At 37.8% G+C, this 19659-nt stretch overlaps 1 protein-coding gene across 3 annotated transcripts; it reads left to right on the top strand.

The window, feature by feature from the left end:
- Positions 1-1650: 1650 nt before the first annotated feature.
- Positions 1651-19493, top strand: thap7 (THAP domain containing 7). 3 transcript variants are annotated; one of them, XM_059350806.1, is made up of 5 exons: positions 1651-1676; positions 7956-8035; positions 9454-9591; positions 10445-10555; positions 16621-19493. In XM_059350806.1, the coding sequence occupies exons 2-5, from the start codon at positions 7956-7958 to the stop codon at positions 17987-17989; spliced, it is 1698 nt and encodes a 565-aa protein (XP_059206789.1). In that variant the 5' UTR covers positions 1651-1676; the 3' UTR covers positions 17990-19493. The 3 variants fall into 3 exon arrangements, with proteins under 3 accessions (XP_059206789.1, XP_059206786.1, XP_059206785.1); XM_059350803.1 differs by lacking the exon at positions 1651-1676 and adding an exon at positions 3806-3880; XM_059350802.1 differs by lacking the exon at positions 1651-1676 and adding an exon at positions 3821-3894.
- The last annotated feature ends 166 nt before the right edge of the window (positions 19494-19659 follow it).

Here is a 19659-nt window from a genome sequence, read left to right as displayed (position 1 = left end):
GACAGGATTTGGCCAAAGCCTAATCTACCAACTAGCCCCGCTACCGCTCGCTGCTGTAACGCCGGTGATCTCGCTACGAGCCGGGGGACAGCGGAGTCGGCGAGAGACCCACAGCAGCTCGTCTATTGACCATAAAATCAGTGGATGTGTGTGGCTGAATAACATGAGGGGGAAATAAGGCTTAAAAAGAAATAATCTTGCAGAAAGCGAGAACAGGAGAAGCAAAGCAGCAAGCAACACTCTCTCACAGACAGACACTGACACACACCAACACTGCCGGTAGACTGTGAGCAGCCAGAGTCAGAACATGCTGCAGAAAAACGTTGAAGAAGCAGAATTGAGCATTTTAGTCCCAAAGTAGAGAAGGGATAGTCTGGCTATGTTAACATCAATTTCTGTCGCTCTACATACGTCATGTGGTATAACTGATACGATTGGCTAAGAGCTACGTACAGACGCTTATGATAGACATTCGTAGCGCCGAATAAACGGCTCTGGAGGATCGTAAACTACACCTCCTCTACAGAAAAATGAATAGCTGGTATTCAGACTATATCTATTTTGTGATATAGTCTGGTGTTAGCCAGGCTAGTGCAATGTTGCTTTTTAATGTAAATTTTGTTGCTACTTGCTATCTGCAACAATTGTTTTGTATGTTTTACAGAAATATTTTCTGTCTATGATGTAATTATTATTTGTCAGCTGTGACTATGACGGGCACTGCTCGGTTCTCTAAGCCTATAGCAGCATAACATGGTCCAAAGCAAGTCTAAGTCAGTCCTAACTATAAGCTTTATTAAAGGGGAATGTTTTAAGCCCACTCTTAAATGTGGAGGGTGTTTGCCATCCAGACTGAAGCTGAAAGATGTTTCCGCAGAAGAGAAGCTTGATAACTGAAGGTTCTGGCACCCAAACTACTTTTGGGGACTCTAGTAACCAAGAGCAACCCTGCATTCTGGTAGCGCAGTGCTCTAGTAGGGTAATAGGGTGTTATGAGCTCTCTAAGATATGATGGGGCCTGATCATTAAGGGCTTTGTAAATGAGAAGGATTTTAAGTTAAATTGGAACAAGTAGACCACTAGATTCAAAAGATCCTTCGCACCTACAGCCATCAGGCTGTCTAACTCTAACAGAGCTAACAGACTAACTGAATGTACCCTCGGGGATAAATAAAGCAAAATGTATTGATCTATTGATTCAATTTTTGCATTTATTGTAGGCCAATGCAAGATTTAAGAATACAAATGATGTTCACGTTTTTCTAAGTCTTGGTCGAAGATGAACAACAGCATTCTGAATAAGCAGCAGTCATTTAACAGTATATAGAAGGGTTAGCTGGCCCACCTTAAAGGTTAGTCCACCTTTAGTGAGCCTGTCAGGCCCCAATAGGCACCAGGTGTTGCTAATTTAGGCTCTTCTATATATAAACCTGGGGAGAAAATCCAAGACACTGCCGCGTATGCCTGTAGTGAGGGCATGATAGTTGTTTATTCAAGCTGCTTTTGTTCCTTTTATTTGTATATTGTATGCATGTAAATTATTTGCATTGGCATCGAGGGTTAATTGATTTTGATGTTGTAGGCCGTAATTTTCCTTTAGTGCCAGCACACTCCTTGGTTGATGCCAGAGAGGGGAATGTGAGACTGATTTCACATCCACAGGACTGATAAAACTGGTAAAAAAATATATATATCTACGTACGTTTTGGACATTGTTTAACTGCCTGTTCATTTTATTTATTTCTTGCATCACTGTCTGTGGTTTCGCCTAGGGGTTATTTTGTGATGTGCTTTGCTTCCTGTGTTGGTGTCAAAAGGGTTTTAGTTTTAGCTTGTTACTGTGGTTTCACCACGCCCTAATGCTCCACCTTTATTGCAATGCTTCCGTGCCTCTGCACTGGTGACAGCTGTGGCTGTAGGCATTATGTCCCCAGATTGTTTGTCTGTCTGATTCTTGTGAATGTGATATTGCATGTCATGCTTGAGTTTGCTGTGACTCATGTGATACTCTAGTTTTAACTGCATTTGCCTGGAGGGCTTGTCATTTTTTTTTCTCATAATTTTCCCGCGACTCCTATGCGTTCCATTTTTATTTTGTCTGTGCCATGACTAATTGATTGATTTACAGCCGATGGGCCCAAGGAGGAGGTTGCCTCGGCTCTCGACCCTCCTTGTAACTGTTTTTTTTTTTTGTTTGTTTTTTACCACTGGCCACTTTGAATGAGTCTACCCATATAGGTTGTTCGGCCAAAAAACTTGTCGGGCCATGAGTGGCTGATTGATTGACTCGGCCCTCTCTCCACTGTTTAATTAACAATTGGGCCATCAGTAAACCAAAATATAGATTGAAACTTAAGAAAATATATATATCATCGGCCCGGCCCGGTATGCCAGATATCCAGTCCAGCCTTGAACAAGCAAGTAGATGCAGAACAAGTCAGCACTGCTCTCTCAGAAAGTCTTTGGTGACTCCATCAGGGCTGTCTGCTCAAGGAAGGAAAAACACACATTCGGGGATATCATAGTTGACTCACATAGGAAAGTAATATTTAGAGATTGAGTGAAACTCCTAACCATATGATGGCTGAACTACAGAACTGACTTCACCATCACTGGTTCTCCTCTCTCTTGCCGTCATGGTTAAAATGCAGGTTCACAAATTGTACATATGTGAATAAACCCAGAAGAAAAGACAACATAAGTACTGTGTTGTTACTTCCTCTTAATACTCCACCTTAATAGCACCAGTGACAGCTGTGGCCGGAAGCATTCTGGTTTCAGGTTGTGAACATGATGTCTCAGAATGGCTTGCGGGAATTTCTTTACATTTGGAACATATGTTCAATTGCACTTGAGATATTTGAGGGTCAAAGGTCAAGGTCACTGTGACTTCACAAAAAAAGTTTTTGACTATAACTCGGGGGAAAAAAGGACATTAAATATGTAGTTGGACAAAATTAAGTAATGCCATTTTATATCCCAAAGGTCAACTCCACTGATAATCCAATGCAAAAACACTTTTTCATTGCTATTGTGTAATGCCATAACTCAGGAGCTGGATACTGATTTGGTGAAACTGATCTTGGGTGTCCAACTTGAAACTATAGTGATTGTATAGCTCTCTTTTGCCACAAAGGGACAAATGGAGAAAATGCAAGTGAAATTCATAGAGGAGTAATAGATGTCTTTAATTAATACAGGGTTGTTTCCAGCGGTGAAAGAAGTATTTAGATCCCTTACTTAAGTAAAAGTACTAATACCACACTGTGAAGTGACTTCAATACAAGTAAAAGTCCTGCATTCAAAACTTACTGAAGTAAAAGTACAAAAGTATCAGCATCAAAATGTAGCCTATAAAGTATCAAAAGTAAGAGTACTTGTAATGCTGAATGGACCAACTCAGATTATTTTAAATGTTCTAAATATGTTATATGTTATTATAATTGGTGCATTTGTGTAAGCAGCGTTTTACTGCTGTCAAGGTAGAGGTCGTTTTAACTATTTAATATACTTTATACTTCTACTTTATACTAAACCACATAGAGTAACATATGTGGAAATACTCAAGTAGAGTAAAAGTACCTAAAATTATACTTAAGTACAGTACTTAAAATAAAATAGGCTATAAATAAAAAAACTTAGATGTACTTAGTTACATTCGACCACTGGTTGTTTCATTGAATTTATGATTCTTACTATTTGTATAGTGAATAAAGTACACGCTACGTACTCCGGTACGGTAGGTGGCGGTATGAACCTAAAAGTTGGTATTACAATCCGTCAAAAAAACACGAAGAAGAAGAAAACGCAAAGAAAGGAGGAAGAAGGTGGAAGAAGAGAAGATCTGCCATCTTCGTGAGGTCGAAGTCTGGAGCGCAGGGTAATGTTAATAACGTTAGTATTTATAAATATAATTTACTCTTGCAATTACAGAACTCAAGTGGGAGGCAAACACTGCAAGCTGCCCCATGCTCGTGACGTTACAGCGGGCTAACAGTTAGCTTGTGACTAGCTTCTGGTTAGCTTGGTCCGCTGCTGCTGCTGTTGCTGTTGCTGCTGCATGGCAGTAACGTCACCAATGATTCCCGCTCCACTAACACATACATACGGCCGTGCATGGGTTAAGTAGAGACTGCGTGGCTTCCCGTCCAGTCTGCAGGAGGAGGCTCCGCTCCTACCGCGGCTGGTCATGCGGAGTTTGTTTTAGCCTTCAGTGGCAGCACTGTTCCAGCTCCGCTACCTTAAAACGGCGCACTAACACGCCATACTGTCCAGACTTAACTAAAATGATTGCCAGTGGTGGAAAAAGTATTCAGATCCCTTACTTAAGCAAAAGTATTAATACCACACTGTGAAATTACTCCACTACAAGTAAATGTCCTGCATTCAACACTGAAGTAAAAAAAAAAAAAGTATCAGCATCAAAATGTACTTAAAGTATCAAAAGTATAAGTACTCGTTATGCAGAATGAACCCACCCAGATTGTTTTATACACACCAGGCCAAAAGCTTGGAAGCAAGATCAAATTTGTACAAAAAAGATCATAGTTTTATTTCTATACTTTGCAACAAAATAAACATGATTATTATATATTATATAAAGAGTCACTAATTAGAACACATTTTTACTCTACTCATCAGGTCTTTGGAGTTTTATTGCTTAGACTTTGTGTATCCTTCTTTCCTTAATGTGTAAATCTCTATTTTATACAGTCTATGGTAAATCTATATGAACACAGTTGAGATTTATTGAGATTTTTATATCCAATCTCTCAAAAGCCAAAGAGCTGAAGTGAGAAATGCAAACTGTGATTTGTTTTTTTGCACTGAAGTTGTGACTCTTCCAAATTTTCTCAACCCCAAAACTTATTTTCTTTTGTTAACTTTTATTCAGCAATGGTCTGGTAACATTAATGCATACCTAAAGGTAAATTGAAGAAAATGGTTCTATTCAATGAAAGTAAAGTCTGATCATCGTGCAAAAATCCAAAGAATCCATACTGGTTTTTAAGAAAGCCATTGTGAACAGAAAATTTAAGTTGCTTCCAAACTTTTGGCCTGTAGCGTATATTCTAAATATATTATTACATTATTTGTATTGATGCATTTATGTAAGTGGCATTTTAATTTAGTAAAGAAAGGGCTCATTTTAACTACCTAATATACTGTTGTGAGGTATCATTTAAAATCAAGTGCCTAATCACTTTAAATGTATCATGATTTTTATGTTAAATCTTGACCCAAAAAGTAACTAAAGCTGTCAGCTAAATATGGTGTAGTAAAAAGTACAATATTTGCCTCAAAATGTAGTGAAGTAGAAGTATAAAGTTACATACGTGGAAATACTCAGTAAATACAAGTATTTCAAAATCGTACTTAAGTACAGTACTTGACTTAATGTACTAAGTTACATTCCACCACTGTTAATTGCTTAAGAGGAGACACTATAGGTGAATAGTGTATTTTGTTATTTTACAGATATCACCATGAAACTTCGACGGTTTGTTATTAACATTAAGACTATTTTGCATTACAAGTTTTTTGAAAGGTTATGTTTAGATATGCAAATGATGTGTGAACTTATTAAATATTTACACATTTGCCTATATTTCCAGGTAAAAGTTGTAATCTATAAAAAAAAGAATAAGCTTGAAGGGAGAATGTGCGCACCTGCACATAAACTCTGAGCCATGTATACGAACATTTTGTAAACAGGGGAAACTGGTGACAGAAGCAGCCAAATTGTGAAATGATGTCTAGCATACATTAAATTAAATTAAATTAATTTACATTAATTACATTAAATTGAATTAACAACAGTTAGTTATAGATCCACATTATCAAACATTCAAACCAACAGTGTTATTGTGTTTCTCAGTGAGCCATAACACCTTTGCACCTGTCAGTTGTAAAAGCTATAATCCAACTCAAATTTCAAATTAAGAGCGTAGAGGAGAGGGTTAGACTGTGTGTGAACTTACTGATGAAACGATTGGATAGAGCAGGGGTGTCAAACTCCAATACACAATGGGCCAAAATTTAAAACTTGAATAAAATCGCGGGCCAACATTGAACAAATAAACCTTTTAATATATACCAAACATGTTTTGCTTTAACATTAAATATGGAACCAGCAACGCTTATAAACATACAATATATAACTAAATAGTGCAGACATGCAAAATCAAATTTCAAAGAAAAAACACATCAATGTCATTAATTTATTAAATAAAAATTAAATAAAAATCGTATGCCTCTTTTCTATTTGCATCCTTCTGATTTAAAAATCAAAATAAACTTTTTCAACAGGTTAATAAATTCTGCCTTTCTTTTCGCCATTTTTGGGAAGGGGTAGCTCGGAGACAGCTCTAGCTTGAGGTTGCTATGACGACTGTCACAGAGGAGCGCGTTTCTTGGTCCTGTCCTGATTGACGCGCCAAAACAACAGCAGGGCATTGTGGGATTTGTAGTATTAGCTGTAAATGCGCCGTATAATACCGGCGGGTCAGCTTTTATAGTACAATAATAATATAATAATTTGGGATTGCCTCGCGGGCCAAATAAAATTACACTGCGGGCCAAATTTGGCCCGTGGGCCAGAGTTTGACACCCCTGAGATAGAGTGAAAGAACTGCAGAACCATATCTTGAAATACTGTACAGATATCAACAGGCATGATTTCAGTTTCCATATAGTTTTTGATTGTAAAATGGCTGCAGGGAAAATGACTGTATTGTCAATGGAGACACAGTGGTGGCTGCTTCCTCCAGTCACCAGAACCTGCACATGTTCACCACCTGTACATATGGACTGTGGAAATGATCAAAGTGTGCAAGCAGGATTTTATTCTCTACGCTAAACTGCTCCACTGTCTTGTCATTTCCTTTTTTAATCATTTTAAAGCCTCCATAAGACATACTGATTCCCACCACAGTTCCAAGACTTGCTGCACCATCAATCCCACTGCTCAGCCAACCACATGTTCATTCATTATTATTATTATAACATTATTTATTTTTTTACAAGGAACAGTGAAACTACGTTACCCAGAGATCCTTGTGGAGTTTCTTTACACTGGTCATTTACTCGCCGCTCTGACATACACAATTTGCCCAAACGTGGGAATCCTTTTCCCAGTTCGACCTGGAACTGTACTGGTCTGCACAGAGTCTTGACCTCAACCTAGGGGTGGGCGATATGGCCCTAAAAGAATATCACGATATTTCGGGCTATTTTTGCAATAACGATTATTCTTCAAGATATTACAAAATACTTAAAAAGATATAGAAAATGTGTTTTTTTTAGTCTATATAAATAAATAAAAATCTAAAATATAGTGTGAAGTGCAAATCTCAACAGTTGCCAAATACAAAAACAAATACTCTCGTCTCTTGAGTATGAGCAAATAATAAAAATAACCATTTAGGGTTTTCGGGGGCATATTTTATAGTGACATTTTGTAAAGGAGAATAAAGGTTCTTGTATGTTTTATTTAAGGCATCTTATTTTGAAAGCTGCATGTGTTTAGCGACAGAGAGTAAGTAGCTTTTTGTGATCAAAACAACTTTAATTGTTAGTCTTACGCTACTACATCAAGAAGTAGGAATGTTGCCAATCATGATATGCATTTTTTTTAACCATAAAAAAATATGTCGATATTATCATGAACGATATGATATGGCACACCCCTACCTCAACCCCTTCCAACACTGTTGGGATGAACTAGAAGGCGAGCTAGGCCATATCACACTTGATGAATAGAAAATGTTTGACAGTTTTGTGCAGTATGAAAAACGTGACATTACACATAATGTTTAATCCTTTCGGGCTCCAACTTTCCCAGCTGTGTTTCTGTTTGAAGCTGTCTGTTCACGTTGAATTTGTCTCAGGCTATATTTAACTACAAGAGTTAATGATACTTGTGAAGTAACTACTTTCTTCCTCTCTACACTTAGATGCCAAGACATTGCTCAGCTGGCGGCTGCAAATCTCGAGACAACCGTGAGACTCGTAATGCTGGAATCACCTTTCACAAGTGAGCCTTCATCCACCCTAACCCTATACCTCTAGATGACCGCTAACAATGTCTCTTTTGTGTTACAAGTAGCTGGTGATTTGGATATACCTTTGCTGAAATAAAGATTACAACATTCATTATTCAGTTGTGGGATAAACTTCTTGCCTAGCTCTGCAAAAAATGAAGGGTTGGAAGTTAAACAAAAATGAACTAAACTTCCAACATATATATATATATATATATGTATATATATATGTATGTATATATATGTGTATGTATATACATATATATGTATATATATACGTGTGTGTGTATATATATATGTATATATATATATATATATGTTGGAAGTTTAGTTCATTTTTGTTTAGATGTAAATATATATTATATAAGAGCAAGTCATGAAAAAAAAAAAAAAAAATATATATACAGTACAGGCCAAAAGTTTGGACACACCTTCTCATTCAATGCGTTTCCTTTATTTTCATGACTATTGACATTGTAAATTCATCAAACTATTAACTATTAACTATGAACACGTGGAATTATGTACTTAACAAAAAAGTGTGAAATAACTGAAAACATGTCTTATATTCGAGTAAACAAAGGGGGGCTACTTTGAGGAATCTAAAATACAAGACTTGTTTTCAGTTATTTCACACTTTTTTTGTTAAGTACATAATTCTATATGTGTTCATTCATAGTTTTGATGCCTTCAGTGAGAATCTACAATGTAAATAGTCATGAAAATAAAGAAAAACGCATTGAATGAGAAGGTGTGTGTCCAAACTTTTGGCCTGTACTGTATATATATATATATATATTTTTTTTTTTTTTTCATGTCTTGCTCTTGTTCAGCTGCACTGTTTAGCCTTTTGTTCTGACTTTGCCTTTTGCCTTCTGCTCTTGTTTGGCTTTGTCTGTCAAAGCAATGCTGTTTCTAAAGATGCAATATAAGTGAAGTTATTATTACTATTATTGCTTTTGAATAGAGGTAGAAACACTGAATAAACAGTTCCAGAGTGTGAGATATAATATAGTCAGTGCTCATAAAAATTATTGCACATAGATGAGCATGTGCAAATATTACAGGTGTCTGCTGATGATGTTGTGAGTTGGTCTCTGCATGACTTTCTGACTGTAGCAGGATCTGTACAGCTCTTCTAGTGTCCAGAGCTGTGAGCCGTTACGATAAGAGGTGCAGTTGGAGTACCAGACTGTGATGTAGTATGGAGTAGTGATGGTGGACTCAATGGCGCACCTGTTGAAATTCGATAACATCAAACCAAAGGACATGCACAACACATATGCTCCAAGAATAAAAAGCATCATATACATGCATGTCGTGTCTAAGAGCTTCCTATATGTTCTTTGTAGTGTGAAGTGAAAAACCTGGAGAGGAAAAAGTTTTGTTAATTTGTCCTTACTGTGGGCAGGTTACCTAAAGGAGCACCTCGGAGAAACCTTTGGATCACTAACTCTCACCGTGCAGACTCCTGGGATCCTCAGACTGACTTTGTCTACTTCTGCTCCAAACATTTCACCCCAGAGAGCTTCGAACTGACTGGATGCAGGTCTGTAGACTCCATCAGGACATTAAAAGATGACACTTCAATCAATATGTGCTGTGTGTGTGTCTGAGTGTGTGCTTGTGTGCGTGCGTGTCTATGTGCATGTGTGTGTACCAAGGTTATTATAGTTAAAGAAAACGAACAAAATAACGAAAACTAAAATTGAAAAAACATTTTAACTGAAATAAAAATAAAAACGAGTTTTTTCAAAAACGATAACTAACTGAAACTGTATAGTGTGGTTACAAAACTAACTAAAACTAACTAAAATTATAGTTAAAATGTCCTTAGTTTTCGTCTTTGTCAACTTTTTTCATTCATAATTCAGTGTTTCTATTTGAACATGCAACACATGGTAAATATGTTTACTGAGACTGGGATGTCTACACTAGAACCAAAATACAAAACACCCCGAACTGTAAGAGTTAATAACCTTATTGGGGCTAAGATGGATAAACCAAAGGAAATTAAGGCACATACCCATTACAAAAAACTAAAACTAACACTAAAACGAATAAAAACTAAACTAAAACTAGCAAATTCACTCTAAAAACTAACTAAAACTAACTGAATTTGAAAACAGAAATTCACAACGAAATTAAAACTAAAACTAATGAAAAATACAAAACTATTATAACCTTGGTGTGTACATACAGATGTGTATGTGGGGGAGGGAGGGGTGGGTTTTGTCATTTTTATTGTCTGTTTTTATCCTTATTTTTTGTAAAGCACTTTGTGTTACATTTCTATGTATGAAAAGCGCTATATAAATAAAGTTTGATTTGATTTGACTTATCTTTAGTTTGAACTGTGGACCATTGGTGCTAAAATGTGTTTGACTTGTGTTCACTCACAGTGGGATCAGGAGACTAAAGGAAGATGCTTTCCCTACAGTATTTGATTCCTCTTCAACAACCAAATGCAGAGGAGCAGGACCACCGCAGACACCACAGGACATTCCCATCAGGTACACACAACTGATGTTATCTTTGGTGGTGAGGGGTGTCTGTGATGTGCTTTCTGCCAACCAAGGTTATAATAGTTTTGGATTTTTCATTAGTTTTAGTTTTAATTTCGTTGTTTTCAAATTCAGTTAGTTTTAGTTAGTTTTTAGAGTGAGTTTTCTAGTTTTAGTTTAGTTTTTATTTTTTGAAAATGCTTAGTTTTAGTTTAGTTTATATTAGTTTTAGTGTTAGTTTTAGTTTTTTTGTAATGGGCTATAGGTTGGGTGCGATATTCAAAGTGGTCATGATAAATTTTGCCTTTATTTCCTTTGGTTTATCCTTCTCAGCCCCAATAAGGTTATTAACTCTTACAGTTCGGGGTGTTTTGAATTTTGGTTCGAGGGTAGACATCCCAGTCTCAGTAAACATATTTACCATGTGTTGCATGTTCAAATAGAAACACTGAATTATGAATGAAAAAAGTTGACAAAAACGAAAACGAAAACTAAGTTAGTTAGTTTTGTAACCACAAAATACAGTTTCAGTTAGTTCTCGTTTTTGTAAAAACTCTAGTTTTTATTTTTATTTCAGTTAACGAAAATGTTTTTTCAATTCTAGTTTTCGTTATTTCGTTAGTTTTCGTTAACTATAATAACCTTGCTGCCAACCTTAGCAGCTCATTACTGTCTCCAGTCTGAGCTGGTAAAATGATACAGAGACATTATTTCACACGACTTGTTATTTTCTAGTTATAGACAAAAAAAACATCAGTTACACTTCATAATACAGCAACTTACAGTATAATACTAATTTCCCAACACTCACACAGTGCTCCTGCTTGGTTGAAACAGAAACCTTTCATGGCTCAGTTTGACCACCCTGTGTAACACCAAACTATAAGTCATATCCTTTCCTCTATTGTAGTCAGCAAGCAGTGATGGCCATTAAAGTAATACATAACTGTTTTTTTACATTTCCTTCCTTTGTTTCAGGAAGCTTTGTAGAAAATCCTTGTTGCTTTTGTAGCTTAACCTCGACTGTCCTCACCTTCTCTTTTGATAGATTTCTGTTTTTTTTTTGCTAATTCTTTTTGTTGTAGAGTTTGAAAACAGCCACATGTTTGTTGCAAACTAAGCACACAGCTTTATCACTCCTCCAACCTCTGTGAAATAATACTTAGCTGTCCATAAAAACTGGGATTTGACTTCAAAATCACTCACATCAATGTCAATAGTGAGAGGTAGCGCACTCACAGCACACAAGTGTTTCAAAATATAAGTCAACCTATGTTTCCTTTAATTTTTCTAGCCCCATGAGATAAATAATGTGATTGTTTTACTGCTCCCGGGCCCGACAGAACCATCATGTATATTGCACACGTGTGGTTTAACAGGGTGATAGTTTAGTTTGTTAGCATGCTGATATTAGAGACCTCGCCTTAACATTGGCCACTAAATTGGACCTGAAAGAATTGTTTTATCCTCAATTGTAGTAATGGGTCCTGACCAGAGAATGAAGTCAACCTCTGCATGCAAGTGCCAGAGTTTACACAAGACTTTTTTATGGCCAATATACAGTACAGGCCAAAAGTTTGGACACACCTTCTCATTCAATGTGTTTCCTTTATTTTCATTAGTATTGACATTGTAAATTCATCAAAACTATTAATGAACACGTGGAATTATGTACTTAACAAAAAAGTGTGAAATAACTGAAAACATGTCTTATATTCTAGTAAGCAAAGGATGGTTACTTTGAGGAATCTAAAATACAAGACATGTTTTCAGTTATTTCACACTTTTTTTGTTAAGTACATAATTCCATATGTGTTCATTCATATTTTGTATGCCTTCAGTGAGAATCTACAATGTAAATAGTCATGAAAATAAAGAAAAACACATTGAATGAGAAGGTGTGTGTCCAAACTTTTGGCCTGTACTGTATATATATAATATTGGCCGTTTATATTCCAGAATTTTGGACATATAAAACAACTCCTGGAAATGTGTTTAAATTAGCCATATAATAGCCTACATTACAAGGTTGCTATCAGATGAAGAAAAGTGTGTCAAAGCAGCAGTTTGATGACCTGCTGCCAGCCCTGCACAAGGGCTTCTGTAAGTACTGCAGTATTTCTAATGCAGCAGAGTGAATCATGCATTTTGGATGACGTTATCATACGGTGCGTTTTTGACACTGCCCACCTGCCTTCCTGCACTCCTCCCTGTCTGAAGCTCTGCTGGGACTGCTGGTAGATGATAACCTTGTAGTGTCAGGTTCATGAAATGCACCAGAATTATTGTCTGTTGTATAAGCCAGTATAGTTCTCAACCTTTTTGAGTCGCGACCCCCAATTTAACATGCATGTTGTCCGCGACCCCCGCTCACTGAACAGAATCTCACACACACAGTTCAGATCACCCAAAAAAGAAAAATGACCTAAAAAAGTAAAGAAAATGACCAAAAAAGACACAAATTGACTACAAAATGACCAAAAAAGAAACAAAATGACCAAAAAATGAGCAAAAAACACACAAATTGACCACAAAATGACCAAAAAAAGACATAAAATGACCAAAAAAAGACACAAAATGAGCAAAAAACACACAAAATGACCAAAAAAAGACACAAAACGACCAAAAAACACACAAATTGACCAAAAAGACACAAAATGACCAAAAAACACACAAATTGACCACAAAATGACCAAAAAACACACAAAATGACCAAAAAACACACAAAATAACCCCATAAAAGACATTAAGTGACCAAAAAGACTAAAACACAATAACACATGAACACTTTAACACAGTGGCAGAGCTGACTTCCAAAATGATTTGGCGACCCCCAGAAACCATCTCGCGACCCCAATTGGGGTCCCGACCCCAAGGTTGAGAATAGCTGGTATAAGCCATTTGTTTACTCTGTGTATTTGTATATATAGCAAGGAGATGAGATCAGATCACGTGTTCACTCGAGATGCATGTGGAGAAACATCCTAATGCCAACAGTGCCAAGTAATGTGAGCAGAATACTGTCCACTTGTGATGGGATCACCCAGGATGCATTTCTGAACAGGGCTATTGATTCAAAGCAGCGGTAATAAACAACTGGTTGTTTTTATGTGCTTCAGAGGCAGCAGCGTGCTGTGATCTGATCTTTTGAAGCGTAACATTGGTTTACAACAGGTCCAGAGTTTTTTGTCCTCTGTTTGGACGGTCCACATTCTGCTTGAATGTGAGCAGAGTCACAGCCATACTGATGTGGTTCAGGCGAGTCCACAGATATACCAATGAAGCTGTCAGGTGCTGTGTCTCTAGTCTCACAATGACTGAGGCCAGAGATATACTTGCTGTTAACGACGTGTTCATATGCACGTGATGTACACTACCGGTCAAAAGTTTTAGAACACCCCAATTTTTCCAGTTTTCTATTGAAATTCAAGCAGTTCAAGTCAAATGAACAACTTGAATGAGTACGAAGGTAAGTGGTGAACTGCCAGAGGTAAATAAAAAAAGGTAAGCTTAACCAAAACTGTAAAAGAATGTACATTTCAGAATTATACAAGTAGGCCTTTTTTCAGGGAACAAGAGGTGGATTAACAACTTAACTCTATGGAATCTTGGGCTATTTTGTCCATTTTTTAATTCTTTTCTTGTCTTTGTAAGTCATTTTGTGTCTTTTTTTGGTCATTTTGTGTCTTTTTTTTAGTCATTTTGTGTCTTTTGGTGTCTTTTTTGTCATTTTGTGTCTTTTTTTGGTCATTTTGTGTCTTTTTTTAGTCCTTTAGTCCAACATAAAATGTGATTTTGAATATTTTTTTTAACTTTCAAAACACTATCATGCTCAATAAAGAATTTTAAATGTTGTAAGAGAGTACACTGAGACATTAAACTGCATCATTTTCAATTAAATTCTGGAAAAGTTGGTGTGTTCTAAAACTTTTGACCAGTAGTGTATGTTGTTAACAGGTCCGCAAAATGTAATATTTTCTCACTTTTTCTGCTTTGATCTCAGAATTAACAGTATAGTAGCCTCCTGGTCTGTTGCCATGTTTGGTATTTACATCCTGCAAATGCAGTAGTCCTACACAGTCTGATTCCTCTGGTGCACCCTCTTGGGAAATCCTTCAGTAACATGTGTTGTACATAAGAAAGTACGTGAACAATTCCATACACAACACAGCTGGTTGTGTTTGAGAACGCATGGTTAAACAGCAAGTATATCTCTGTCCTTAGTGCATCTGTGTCTGCAGGCAACAGGGAGGGGAGGAATGGTAAAGATTATGCCCAATTCCTGTCTGCTTGTACCATCTGGAAGCCATAGATAGACATGATGGAGTCAGAGTTTTTCATGTAGTTACGTCTCCATGAAACACACATAAAAAACCTGCAACCACAAGGTTCTCTCTGACTCTTAAGAAACAGCTGTTAGCTTATTCTACTTTCCAGTGATGAAAAACAGATATGGCTTGTTTTGCTGCATCCGTTGTACACCTTATCTTCCGAACACACCTTATATTGAGTTTAAGTGATGAACTGTATTTCACCAAAGGACAAAAAAAGGACACATTCAATTCAAACAAGTAACACACATTGCCCACACAGTGCTTGCAGCTGATCAAACAATTGGAAGATAAGACTAAACTTTATCACTTTGTCACAGCACCTCAAACGTCAAAATGCAAGGAAACAATGTGAATGAGTGATAAATAAAATAAAATAAAATAGGTATACACTATATTCACATATCACTTATACAAATATGTACATGGTGGATAACTGCACAGGCTTATTGTACCCATAACTCTAATACACACATGGTGTGTAGCATTGTATAATACAACAACTCAAAACATAGATACAAGAGTCAATGTTAGCATTCACACAGAAGAAACAGCACAGTACTGTAGAGCAAGGGATGCAGTGCTAATAATCGAATGTGCAAAGGCTCATCATATTTTAATTATTTATTGTAAAGGATAATAAGGGTTCTTCTTGGTTTTTTTTCAGACATCATATTTTGACAGTCTTCTTGTGGATTATGTGGTGTACTCTGCTAACACATAGCTGTGCTCTTATTTTGAAAGCTACATGTGTGTGCTTTTATTTTGAAGGCAGGTTTAACACATTCTCATCGCTTAGTAAATATGCGCACCGGGAAAACTAGTGGAGGCTGACCACAGTGTGCTTTGTTCTCTTCCAATGTTAGCTAGCATTGGCTCTAACAGGCAGTCAAAGGTCACTCAGAAACTCCAGTAATGCTAACAGAGAAGAAGAAGAAGAAGATTACTTTATTAATCCCATGTAGTGCTTGCACTGTTGCGGTCGTCATGACATCTGAAATGTTGGACATACTTGTAGTGTTCCATTTGCTCGTCCCCGCTCGTGCGAAAACAAGGAAGACTGTTCTGCAGCGCCTCCCGCTGTGGTCACTGCTACAGAGTTATTAAAATAAAACAATCCCCTATTCTGAAGTTGCGGTGGGCTAGGGCTAGGTAATATATTGATATAAAAAAATATATCAATATATATTTTAAAATGTGATATGGAATTAGACCATATCGCATATATTGATATCGTTAAAAAAATATTTTTCTTTATATATAAATGCTGCCCTTACTAGGGTTTGTCATATTTAGTTTTTTTGTAATGTTCGTTATTCTTTTCCCATATAAATATATTGATTTCAGAAAAAGATTGACCTATTTTATTTCAATTTCAAGATATTTTTTAATTTAAATGTGCACTTTATGGATTTTGATTTTTTTTTTTTTTCAAGGTACCCTGTTGTTACAGTATTTATGTTAACTTAAATAAACTGTTTCAATAAAACTACTTGTGACATGTCGTATTTGGCTTTGACTTTGACTGAACATTTGCAATAAAAATATCGGGATATATATATCGTATATCGATATTCAGCCTGAATATATCGGGATATGACTTTTGGTCCATATCGCCCAGCCCTACGGTGGGCATAATTTAGCGGCAGCGGGCTGCCGCTACTAAATGAATATATCGAATCCCTTGGCCCGCTATGTGAAGACAAAAACAGCTTTTGTCATTTTTATCTTTTTTTTCTGCAGGAAGAATCCCTGCCTATCGGACCAGGAGGACACTCAGCAGGACACAGACAGGGGTCCAACTTCAGATGAAGCCACAGTCCAGAGGTCAGTGGCAGCAGCTGAGGATAGCAGTGAAAACACACCTGCACCTTCTCAAGAGCCACCAGTCGGTGGGGAGGAGCAGATCTCTCAGCAGGACTGTGGTCAGTCACCAGGGTCTCGTCCCCTCTCTCCATCATGTTACATGAGGCGTTTGCCCCCTCCTCCAGGCTTCTACCTGCCAAAGGAGCACAGCTATGCTCAGCTCTGCCCCCTGATGTGGAGGAAACGTTACAACCAGGCTATTGACTGCTTGGAGAAAGCCCTACGACAACTGCACGCAGCAAGGCGTAGGGAGAACCGCCTGCGTAGCACCGTGCTGAGGCTCCGTGATAAACGGCTGAGGCACACTCTTCTTGTGTCACAAGACGGTTGTAAAAAGAGGGTGAGCCGCACACCAGAGAGGGAGAAGAGACGGGAAAAGGGAGGCTCTTACCAGGTGGAGAGTGACACTATTGCTAAATATGAGGATACAGGGTTGTTTGAAGACATGTGTGTGGATGATCAGATGGAGTTGGGGAACCAGTTTCTTCCAGACACTACCAGCTGGTCTGAGGAGGAGAAGGGATACTGTTTTTACTGTGGAACAGGGCAGGTGCAGGTGGATCGGGTAGCATGCAAAGTTTCAAAGAGCGGGAAAGATGCCCCGCCCACAGCGCATAGGGACTCTGCTGAAACCAGTACTTGTTGCACAGCTGAAAGTGCCAAAGACAGACAAGTAGTCAGGCGCGAAAAAACGAAAAAAAGTGTAGAAATTGTTGACTCGAGTTCCCAAGTCCTGCCCCAGACTCAAGTGCAACATGTGAGCCCTGCTAAGGTGACTCTGCCTGATATCCATGAGCATAATCTGCAGTTGTTAGGCTCTCAGCAGAAGCTGCTGCTCACTGACACGTGTGAAGCGGACAATGAAGCTCAGGGTCAGGAGCATCACTTGGACCTGCAGCAGCAGCAGCAGCAGCTGTTTTGGATCCAGGACATCACCGAGGGACAGGTCATTCTGGTGCCTGTCTCTGCTGAAGACGGGTTACAAAGCTTCATAAAGATGGAGGAAGTAGCTGATGAAGCACAAACCATACTTGTGTCAGAAGTGGATCTTAAAGGAGACATGGAGGACATTACAGAGAATAGCAGAGGTCTGCCCAGAGTTGAACCAGGCTGTGATGATGAACACAGGGAGCACCAGTCTGTTATGGACACTACACCAGGGACAATGGGAGAAGATGTGAGGGAGAAACTTAAAGAACACCTGGAGGGATTTCACCTCCAACTGAGCACCGAGTTTATAAACTGACAGGATGTTCCAAAGAAACACAGCGTCATTTATTTGCCTGAATGATTCATTTGAGCCAGTCTTGAATATGCTAAGTGGTGTGTAGGCCAAATGTGTTTTTCCACAGGGGGCTTGGCCTCTGCTGAACTCATTCTGATGCAAATCAACGGTTATATTTTTGCTTTTCTGTGCAGAACCAAATAATCAGTGCATGCCCATAAGTGTATTGTGGGTGTATCAGAGCCTGACATCTCTTCTATTAAAACACATCATTGAGCCACTCTGTGCTGGTAGACAAGATGAAACTATACATCTGTAAATACTGACATATTCAGTTGGAGATAATGGGGTTGGAATTGAGGCAGACAGCAAAGGGAAGTCAGAGAGTAGACACACTACCACACTGCTTGTTTTGGACTTGTCATGGGAGTTGTTGACAATTATAAAAATGTTCGCTTTATCTGTAAATCGTAAAATATTCTACAAAAGAATGAAAAGAAATGACAAACATGAAGGTAAATCTTTGTTGCTGAAATAAAGGAACAATTACAGTTTGACTCGTACAGCTGAACATCCCTGTTGATCCAAGATGAACATGTGGAAGACTGAAAAAGTTTACCTTAAATTACTTTATTGTTTCCTCAATACTGTTTGAAATAAGGCTTCGGTATGTGGATGGAATCTAAATAAATACATCACAACCTCGATATATAATCTTTACAAAAACAGCCTCATTCCATGACATGTCTGAAAAGTATTTATCTTGCTGGAAGGATTTTACCTGATATCTCTTCAGGATCTTAGCTCTTCGATCTTTGTTCTGGTATCTGAAATGAAAAGTTATGTAGACGCTATCGATTACTGGGGCAACTTCCCTATATGTTGACACAAAGAGATAAATGTCTGGCAGTTTATGCATTCCTTATTCGTTTAGTTGATCCAACCAGTTGATGGAAACGTTCCTAATTTGCATTTTCTTTAATGCGACATTTAAAAAAAATGCGTCAAATACGCTTAAACTTTAATAGAAACACATCTAGTGAGCAGAACCTCCATCATGTGGAATCATTCTGCAGGAAAATCACTCTTATCAATAACAAATGCTAGGAGAGCAGAACAACACAACGTACATTATTTCATAAGCTTCCCATTAAAACATCCCAGGAATGTTTGATAGGCCTTTTTTACTCATGACTTTCTTCTTGCACCAACTGAGATTAATCAGCACAATTCTTCCTCCACACCTGCAGATATGATACAGTGCATTAGTAATGTATGCTTACATTCGCTGACTTGACATTTCAACATGTGTTCACTCCACCCATGGCCTTCTTTCAGCTGGGTTTTCTCAGCTTGGATCAATAAAAAGTCTGTAGATGTAGATTAAGATGTGGCTGTTTACCAGGCAGGAATGACAGGGATGTGATGCAAAATGGAAAATATAAGATCCAGTGTTTTTGGAATTTGACCCCTGTAACAGACTTTATGTACAATATGAATGTTTTGTGTTTCAGAGACATAAACAGCCCTCTAACAAGCCTGTTCCCAGAATGTTCTTTGGGAAATAATGTTTCAGTGATTGCAGGCAGCACATTTGACAGTTTTTTCTCACACAAACACTGGTACTGGAGACACGGTGACAACAAAGCTCTAACTGTTGTAGCATCACCCAGAACCAGTTCTGCTTATCA

The sequence above is a fragment of the Centropristis striata genome, chromosome 14 (assembly GCF_030273125.1).
Source record: "Centropristis striata isolate RG_2023a ecotype Rhode Island chromosome 14, C.striata_1.0, whole genome shotgun sequence".
Lineage (NCBI taxonomy): Eukaryota > Metazoa > Chordata > Actinopteri > Perciformes > Serranidae > Centropristis > Centropristis striata.
Note: the sequence above shows the minus strand (reverse complement) of the source record. Positions and strands in the feature narration are given on the sequence as shown.

Bases quoted from the DNA above. Each gene is read 5' to 3' on its own strand.
- thap7 (XM_059350806.1), top strand. From the start codon at position 7,956: ATGCCAAGACATTGCTCAGCTGGCGGCTGCAAATCTCGAGACAACCGT. The intron at 9,592-10,444 runs GTCTGTAGACTC...GTTCACTCACAG, and splicing joins TTCGAACTGACTGGATGCAG to TGGGATCAGGAGACTAAAGG. The intron at 10,556-16,620 runs GTACACACAACT...TTTTTTCTGCAG, and splicing joins CCACAGGACATTCCCATCAG to GAAGAATCCCTGCCTATCGG.